At 41.5% G+C, this 10,378-nt stretch overlaps 1 protein-coding gene across 6 annotated transcripts in view; it reads left to right on the top strand.

The window, feature by feature from the left end:
- Positions 1 to 9,668, top strand: part of TSPAN12 (tetraspanin 12) — a 363,516-nt gene extending 353,848 nt beyond the window's left edge. For all 6 annotated transcript variants that reach the window (XM_063927212.1, XM_063927214.1, XM_063927213.1 and 3 more), the window contains one exon: positions 9,077 to 9,668. In XM_063927212.1, coding sequence (XP_063783282.1) covers positions 9,077 to 9,379 — 303 coding nt within the window. In that variant the 3' untranslated portion in view covers positions 9,380 to 9,668. The remainder of the gene's footprint in view (positions 1 to 9,076) is intronic.
- The last annotated feature ends 710 nt before the right edge of the window (positions 9,669 to 10,378 follow it).

Here is a 10,378-nt window from a genome sequence, read left to right on the forward strand (position 1 = left end):
GAGCCAGCCCACACTCTCAAACTCTTAAAGTGCCAATGGCTCCTGGTGGACCCGTCTATACCCCCATGGTACCAATGTGGACCCCAGCATCCTCTAGGACATAAGAGAAAATCATTAAAATTGGATAAAAACACCTGGGTCCTTTCCATAATTATCTTCATGGAAATACACTGTGAATGTATATGATAATTTTAACATGTAATGTATCCTGTGTTGATTGGGAATATTGTTGAAAACAAGGCTGAGTATTACACAGTGTTACCTTAATATCACTTTGTTTATATTTCTATTGAACAAAGCCAATAAGGGATACAAAACAGAGGAAAGATAGGGGACATCAGTCCAAGCCCCAATAGGTTTTTATGGGGCTTCAAAGCTGTCAGTATGCATTCTGAGTTTGGCCCTGGCAGCTATGGACTACACTCTGCAGAATGTTTCATGTTAGGGAGCCATTCAATTGGTGTCGGATCCTCTCCAAAGGAGAGGATCCGACACTGCACTATTACATTTTTGGGCGTTTTCGACAGGTTTAGCCCATTTTCGATAATGCCGATCCAACTTTTTTTAAAGTTGGATCAGCATTGTCGAAAGCGTGCCAAAAACCTGTCGGAAATGCCTGCAAATCTGACAAAATATGTGGATCCACGGCTAATCCGCCGATCCACGTGTTTTTCGACAAGTTGGATTTCCCGACTTGTCGGAAAAATGGCACTTGAATAGATCGATCCAGATTCGACCTAATAACGTCGGAAAGTGACGTTTTTACGACTCGATGGCAATTCCGACTTTAGTTGAATAGACCCCATAGTACCTCTCCCCTCTGCTGCTGGCTCGCACATGCTTCAACCAATGCCGGTGCATGCGCAGCTTGTCAAAATAGAAAGTCAATTGATCATGGATATGATCACTTTACTTGTACTGATCGCTGGAATCTATCAGGGCACCTGTCCCAGCTGCTCAGTAATGATACATTTAGGTGAATAAGGATAACGTGTTGCCGCAGATTGACCAATAGTTTGCTTCTAAGCACACAATGCAGGTAGGATACAATTTATAGGCAGGCAATATAGCTATAAATTATATATATGAGTTTGGGTTATAAAGTCAGAACAAGTGTTTTTATCCAAAAAACATCCATCCATGTGTTCCTTATACACATGAACAGTAATAGTATAGCAGCATACACATTAAAGGGAAAGTTCACTAGGCAAATACGCAAAAAGAAAATAAATGTATAATTGCGCATACACCTGTTACCATGAATACACGTAAACATATATTCACTAGAGATGTGCGGCGGGCACTTTTTGTGTTTTGGTTTTGGATCTGGATCCCTGCTCGTGTTTTGGATCTGGATTGGTTTTGCCAACCACCCTTTCGGGTTTTGGTTTTGGATCTGGATGATTTTTGAAAAAAACATAAAAACAGCTAAAATCACAGAATTTGGGGGTAATTTTGATCCTACTGTATTATTAACCTCAATAACATTCATTTCCAGTCTATTCTGAACACCTCACACCTCACAATATTGTTTTTAGGCCAAAAGGTTGCACCGAGGTCCTGGATGACTAAGCTAAGCAACCCAAGTGAGCGGTACAAACACCTGGCCCATCAAGGAGCTAGGAGTGGCACTGCAGTGGCAGACAGGATGGCACTTTTAAAAACTAGGCCCCAAAGAGCACATAATGCAAAGAAGAAAAAGAGGTGCAATGAGGTAGCTGGATGACTAAGCTAAGCGACCCAAGTTGGTGGCACAAACACCTGGCCCATCTAGGAGTGGCACTGCAGTCTCAGATAGGATAGCACTTTTAAAAACTAGGCCCCAAAGAGCACAATGCAAAGAAGAAAAAGAGGTGCAATGAGGTAGCTGGATGACTAAGCTAAGCAACCCAAGTGGGCGGCACAAACACCTGGCCCATCTAGGAGTGGCACTACAGTGTCAGACAGGATGGCACTTTTAAAAACTAGGCTCCAAAGAGCACATAATGCAAAGAAGAAAAAGAGGTGCAACATGGAATTGTCCTTGGGCCCTCCCACCCACCCTTATGTTGTATAAACACGACATGCACACTTTAACAAACCAATCTTTTCAGCAACACGACTGTGGCTGAAATGATTGGTTTGTTTGGGTCCCCACCAAAAAAGATGCAATTACTCTCTCCTTGCACAAACTGGCTTTGCAGTGGCAAGATGTTGTCCTTATCCTCAGATTCCCTTACCACTTCAGTATTTACATACTCATCCTCAAAAAGAAATAATATTCAAACAAACAAAACCACATAATTCAGGTGTCAGTGGACTGCTTACGCTATTACCCAAAGTTTCTGAACTTGACAATGACTTATGATGAATGCGCTGCAAGTGACGTATAAGGGAGAATGTTCCAAGGTGGTTAACGTCCTTACCCCTATTTATTATGGATTGACAAAGGCAACAGGTGGCTTGACACCTGTTGTCCGGATTTGTGGAGAAATAATTCCACACCAAAGAGGTGGCTTTTTGATATTTTGCCCAGGTATGACAATGGGCTTATTCATACCATGGACAACAACTGTCTCCCCCGGTGCCTGATTTAAACAAACCACATCACCATCAGAATCAACCTCGTCAACTTCCTCCTCAGCGCCAGCAACACCTATATCCTCAACCTGGGGTACTTCAACTGTGACATCTTCAATTTGAATATCAGAAACTGGACTGTGGGTGCTCCTTCCAGCACTTGCAGAGGGCAAGCAAATAGTGGAAGGAGCCACATCTTCCCTTCCAGTGTTGGGAAGGTCAGGCATCGCAACCGCCGACACACTTGGACTCTCTTTAGGGATTTGTGACACCATCTTAGAATGCACAGTTCTTTGCATTGCTTTTGCCAGCTTTACTCTTTTCATTTTTCTAGTGGGAGGATGAGGGCTTCCATCATCATGTGAAGCTGAGCCACTAGTGATGAACATAGGCCAGGGCCTTAGCCATTCCTTGCCACTCCATGTCGTACATGACATATTGGCAAGTTTACATTTCTCCTCAGGCAATTGAAATTCATTTTTTTGGGTCATTTTACTGAACTTTGGCTTTTTGGATTTTACATGCCCTCTACTATGACATTGGGCATCGGCCTTGGCAGATGACGTTTTTGGCATTTCATCATCTATGTCATCAGGGCCGTCTTAACAGCAGTGTAGGCCCCTGGGCACAGGAATGCACTAGGGCCCCTACCCATCCTCCAGTCGTAGGGGTGGGGGGTGCTATCAGCGGCAGCTCTGATGTCCCGCGGGCGTTAGGGGGTGTTCTATCTTCCGCTCAGCATGTAGGACCTGGAGCAGTAATTTCTGCTAATTATTCCTTTACTGCACAGGTGGTGGCAGATGGGGCGGGAGGGAGAACACTAAACTGTAGAAGGGGGCATTGTGCTGAATGAAGGGGCCCTGGTACATGACTTCCAGGGTGGTAGGGAGTGTTTAATACACATGGAAGGGGTAGATAGTGGACTGGACTTAATATTCATCATTTTCTGGTGGGAGGGCATCTTGACTGCAGATATCTAAAGTTCCTGGAAATAGATTTCTTAGCTTTGAATGGGATAAAAAAAAAAAAATAGGAGAGTCCCACCTTTCAGGAGGTACTAGGGACTTGGGGATCAGAGTTCAGGAGCCGATGAAAAGATAAAACTGCATATTAGGCGTGTGGAGCTGGAGTAGGGACCAGCTGCTGGAAGGCTGATATCTCTGGTTCTAAGCATAGTAGAGACAAGTTGCCAGTGTCCACCGAAAGGGGAGAGTCGCAGCTTTTGGAGTATACCCTCAGAAAAACTCTAAGTCAGAAAAAACCCGAGATATCTGGCTGGGAAGAGAAATTAGCAGGCTTGGATGGGGATCACTGCTTTGACATTGGATATCTCCGGTTCTCCTGGGCAGATTTTCAAAAATCTGGTACCATTGGAAAGAGGGGACCCTCAGCTAACAGCCTAGGGCCTTTGTACTCATGGGGCCCTTGGGCAAGTGCCCATTGAGCCCATACGAAAAGATGGCCCTGTATGTCATGACTAGTGGCAGCAGCTTCAGCACTAGGAGGAAGGGGTTCTTGATCTTTCCCTATTTTATCCTCCACATTTTTATTTTCCATTATTTTTCTGGAGTTATATAACAATATGCAGCACAGGAAAGCATACCCCTAAACCACACAGGGCAAACCCTGTCAAAATTATTTGGATAAGAACCCTTTTATTTTAAGTTATTATAATAATATGCAGTACAGGAGCGCGTACTCGTAAACCACATACACACGGCAAAGCCTGTAAAAATGATTTGGATAATAACCCTTTTATTTGGAGTTATTATAATAAGATGCAGCACAGGAGAGCATACACCTAAACCACACACACACGGCAACGCCTGTAAATGATTTGGATAATAACCCTTTTATTTGGAGTTATTATAATAATATGCAGCACAGGAGAGTGTACCCCTAAACCACACACAGGGCAAAGCCTGTAAAAATTATTTGGATAATAACCCTTTTATTTGGAGTTATTATATTAATTTTCAGCACAGGAGAGCGTATCCCTAAACCACACACATGGCAAACCCTGTAAAAATTATTTGGATAATAACCCTTTTATTTGGAGTTATTATAATAATATGCAGCACAGGAGATCGTACCCCTAACCCACACATACACGGCAAAGCCTGTAAAAATTGTTTGGATAATAACCCTTTTATTTGGAGTTATTATAATAATGTGCAGCACAGGAGAGCATACCCCTACACCACACAGGACAAGCGCTGTAAAAATTATTTGGATTAAATATTAATAACCCCTTTATTTGGAGTAAATAATATACAGCACAGGACAGCACCACTGGACTTATACGGCAGTACCGCTGGACTTATATGGCAGTACCACTAGACTTATATGGCAGTACCCCTGGACTTATACAGCAGTACCACTGGATTTATACGGCTGTACCGCTGGACTTATTCAGCTGTACCCCTGGACTTATACGGCTGTATCGCTGGACTTATATGGCAGTACCGCTGGACTCATATGGCTTCATCACTGGACTGGACTTATACGGCAGTACCGCTGGACTTATATGGCAGCACCACTGGACTGGACTTATACGGTAGCACCACTGGACTGGACTTATACGGCAGTTCCCCTGGTCTTATACGACAGTATCGCTGGACTTATGTAGCAGTACCCCTGGACTTATACGGCAGTACTGCTGGACTTGTACGGCTGTACTGCTGGACTTATATGGCAGCACCACTGGACTGGACTGGACTTATACGTCAGCACCACTGCACTAGACTTATACAGCAGCAACACTAGACTTATGGCAGCACAGGACACCACCACTGGACTTATGGCAGCACAGGACACCATCACTGGACTGATGCAGCACAAGACAGCCCCACTGGACTGGACTTATCAGCAGCACTGGACTTATGGCAGCACAGGACACCACCACTGGACTTATGGCAGCATAGGATACCACCACTGGACTGATGCAGAACAAGATAGCACCACTGGACTGGACTCATACAGCAGCATTGGACTTATGGCAGCACAGGACACCACCACTGTGACTGGACTGATGCAGCACAAGACACCACTACTAGACTGATGCAGCACAAGACAGCACCACTGGAATGATACAAAAGAGCGTGAAGTTCTGGGGGGTGGGGGTGGGGGTAGGTAGGTGGTGATGTATGTTTCGGTTCTCAGGAAACCGAACCCGCTCATCTCTAATATTCACCCTTAGCATAAAGTCCTGAGTTATTTAGCAAAAAGACTCCCTTTTTGAAGGATCTTTAGTGGTATAGCCACAATGCCACAATCCTTTTATTTTGCTTTCATGTAAAACATGTAAGTCAGAATGATTCCAACCAAGTAGATTCATGGATATATCATATACTGAAAATGAGAGAAAACAGAATAGTGCAGACACCTAAGAGGGGTACTAAATGTAATTTTATAAAATGCACTCACAAACGTTCACATAAGCAGGCATGTAACACATCACATGTGTGTAGAGGCAAGCTTATAATTGTCTCGCTTCTGAGGAAGAACTGAGCAGGGTTCGAAAAGCATTAAGCAGTGTGGCTGTTTTTTTGCATGTACATATCTGTTGGAAATAGAGGACTGTATTTGGACTTTTCTGAAGGACCTAGGAGTATCCGGAACTATATGTGGGACCTTTGGAGATTTGCTGTCCGATGAGTATACACTGATTTGCCTCTACACACATGTGATGTGTTACATGCCTGTTTATGTGAACCTTTGTGAGTGCATTTTATAAAATTACATTTATTACTCAATCTTGGGTGTCTGCACTATTGCGTTTCCCCTTTTTTTTCAGTAAATGTTATATCCACGAATCTACTTAGTTGGGATCATTCTGAAAGATTTACCTGTTTTCACATCAAAGCAGATTAAAAGGATTGTGGTGTTGTGGCTTTACCTCCCAAAGATCATTCAGAAAGGGAGTTTTTTTTGCTACATAACCCAGGACTTTATTCTAAGGGTGAATATACTTTTATGTGTATTCATGGTAACAGATGTATGCGCAATTAAACATTTAGTTTCTTTTTTTGTAATACCTCGGAGATTAACAGTAAAATAAAGATTCTTAGTGTGGGAAACCCTCTCAAGTTGACTATGCCTTACACTTTTGTCCACTCGACGGGAGGGAAGAAAGGGGGAGTGTGACCGCTGCTTCAAGCTGCAAGTGCTGCTGCCAATGTTACAGCTAGGAGGAGGGAGAGGAGAGAGGAGGGAGGGAGCCAGTGGGACATGACACGGGACCCTCGTTTCAAGAGTTGGGAGGCTGCCTCTTCAACTCAGCACCTTCCTGCTTTGCAGGATGTGCTGAGCGGGTTACGCCGACTTTTTCATGCACCATGTAACGCAAGGAGGATAGTTTTAACTGGGAGGCTACATCTGTACCTAATAGTGTGACCACTGTGTGTACATCTGTGCAGTCCATCCTGTGGAAAATGTTTGCAGTGCTAATTTAGAATATTAATACAGTAAGGTACTGTATTGTGAAAATGAGACTTTAGTTAATTATCTTTTCAGATGTTGAAATAATTCATTATTTATTTAGCAGTTTGCTACTTCAGCTTTATTAGCAATTCCAGATATACTTGAGGATAGAAGAAATTATGTTACATATATTATACTCTGAGAATTTTAAGATTTAATTATAGATAACACAACCAAATTCCTGTGCATTTTATGATGGGAGAAATATAGTGCTACAATACAAGACAATGCAGATTAACCTCACTTATGTGTTTATACACTAAATTTTCCTGGCTGCAAACAAATAGGTGACACATTTAAATTTATAATACAATAAGGTATCTAGATTCTTTGCAGCACTGACTTTATAGGATAATAGAATAATGGAAGTAATATAGAAAATCCATTTCAGGCAGAATTGTGGAAGTTTACTGCTCGTTCACAAACAAGATTTTTCAGCCCTGAATTTAATATCCGAATTGTTCCACTGATATCCCTTATGGCTTTTTACTGCTCGGTATACATAAATGGATATAATTCAGTATTTATTATTTTTCTTCATATAGTAAAATAAAATTACCTTAACACAGCCGTTTATATGATGTATTCTGAGCTGTATTTATTATACACAACTTAATTATTTTATTTCATGTGGTTTTGTTTTGAGAGACCAAATCATGTTTATTCTCTGATAGCTACTGATTTTTATTTTATTTTTTATTTTTTTACAAACATTACTTAAAGGTGAAAAGTCAGTAGGGTGACAATAATTGTTATTCATTTTTACTGACAGTTTTATAGAAACTTACCAAAGTCATTTTTACTGATGCATTTTGTTGTAATCAGCGACGGCTGCAGCGCCAACTACATAGTACATAGGTGGAGCACGTTACCACATATTAACATACATGCAGAGATGTATGTAACTTATTTGGTAGCACCATGTTCCCAGGGATCGGAAGTGCTGCGTCTATGCAGCACCCTGGCTCAGCATTAAGCATACCTATCCTTCTAAGCCCACCCCCAGATTTGCTAGGTTTCACTGGAGTCTGGGGGCGGGCTGAAGGAGACTGAAGCCGGATGCTGCGCTCTGGGGGCAACGGTGGCTGTGATAGACACATTGCTGCCGATCCCCGGGGAACTTCAGCCAGCACATATGTTTCATACAGCACATCTCTGCATGTATGTGGAATGTGCTAACAGGCTCCCGCTCTGTACTATGTAGTCAGCGCTGCAGCCTCCAACTGCTTGTAATCATTTTATCCCCAAAGGTTAGAGTAGAAAGATGATCTAGAGAATAAGGAGGGACATGGTAGATAAGAAATGGGTTTTAATGCCCACGGTGCCATTAGTTTGATGCCATTAGTTTGATGCCGTTATGTGCAGTTATTTATTATTTATTTATTTATTAACAGTTTCTTATATAGAGCAGCAAATTTCGTAGCTTTACAATTGGAACAGCAGTGATAAAACAAAACTGTGTAATAACAGACAGTCATAGAAGTAGGAAAGCCCTGTTTGCAAGCTTACAGTCTATACTGAAATAGTCATTGATACACAAAGATAGGTGCTATCTATTGCATAATGGTCCAGCCAGATTGCAAAGGTGTTTTCTCCCTCTGGGACTGCCAGGCTGGGATGAGTGAAGCAGAGAGCTGGCTTCCTGTAGGAAGCCACTGCCTGCCTTTCGCGCAGCCCAATCTAACTTCTTTGGGCTGCAGCCTAAGAAGTCCATAGAAGCCAGGGGTTTGCTCATGTGCAGTCGCACCATGGCGTTTGCGCATGCGCAGGTCCTGGCACCTGCCAGCTCTATTGCGCAGGAGCTGGGACCCAGGGTTGGCTGTCTCCTCTCCACTTTGGGCACAGGGGGTAGCGGCAGTTTCCCTACTCAAAGTAAGTAGGAGCCGCCGCTGGTAGGACCATTTATTTATATAATATTTATACAGTATATTAATCTAATATTGCAATTATTTTCTTTCTCTTCTGCTTTTCCTTGCTCTTGCCAGCTATCTTTGTTTATATGTTTTTGATTAGCTGTGTTTCTGTTTTGTTCTAGGGCTGTAGCAGAAAAATATACAGCTTCCTAAGAGGAACTAAACAGCTGCAAGTGTTACGGTTCCTTGGCATCTCCATCGGTGTTACCCAGATCCTGGCTATGATTCTCACTATTACATTGCTGTGGGCTCTATACTATGATAGGAAGGATCCGAGACATGAGCTTGTCATACCTCTAAGTCAGGAAGCTGCTCAGCATCAGTGCAATCCAGTTGAGGTTGTACAATCAAATCTCACAAGGACTTCTGATCAAAGACCTACAGCCAATGGATTTAACACATATCTGGAAATGAATGAGTTGTAAATGGTTTAATCTTATATGTTTGGAGCATTTATTATTTTTTTAGTTCATGTTAGAGATGTCTATAGTTTGTTTTGGGGAAAATATGACTATGCAGTTTATTTATTTATTCTGAGAATTTGGAATTTTAGTACAGGTTGAGTATCCCATATCCAAATATTCCGAAATACGGAATATTCCGAAATACGGACTTTTAGGAGTGAGAGTGAGATAGTGAAACCTTTGTTTTTTGATGACTCAATGTACACAAACTTTGTTTAATACACAAAGTTATTAAAAATATTGTATTAAATGACCTTCAGGCTGTGTGTATAAGGTGTATGTGAAACATAAATGAATTGTGTGAATGTACACACACTTTGTTTAATGTACAAAATTATAAAAAATATTGTCTAAAATGACCTTCAGGCTGTGTGTATAAGGAGTATATGAAACATAAATGCATTCTGTGCTTAGATTTAGGTCCCATCACCATGATATCTCATTATGGTATGCAATTATTCCAAAATACGGAAAAATCCGATATCCAAAATACCTCTGGTCCCAAGCATTTTGGATAAGGGATACTCAACCTGTAATAGATTTGTTCTGCATTCAACAATTTAGTGTTGATGAGTAACGGTCGTTCTAAAAATAATTTGTCAGAAACAAATTAAACTTATTTTTGATCCTGATTAATTTAATACATTTAGCCAGACTAATTGTAAATTCAGAACAAATCAGTTACTTGTTCATTATGCAGCTACTTCATCTGTTAATATTACCGCCACTGATTATCCATATACATTGCTGCGGATCGTTGTCTGATGCTTTTTCAAACCTTTGTAGTGATATTTGCTATTGGGTTGGCATTACAAAGCTAAAATGGTATGGGAATCGCATTGACATCAAATATTTACATCCAAGCCCGGTCCAATTTGCAGTGAGTCTTTGCCTGTAAAGAAAAACAGATCGGTAGCTTTACGTTCAGATGCATTGAAATGAAACATGCATTTGGTATTA

This window comes from Pseudophryne corroboree, chromosome 6 (genome assembly GCF_028390025.1).
Source record: "Pseudophryne corroboree isolate aPseCor3 chromosome 6, aPseCor3.hap2, whole genome shotgun sequence".
NCBI classification, from domain to species: domain Eukaryota; kingdom Metazoa; phylum Chordata; class Amphibia; order Anura; family Myobatrachidae; genus Pseudophryne; species Pseudophryne corroboree.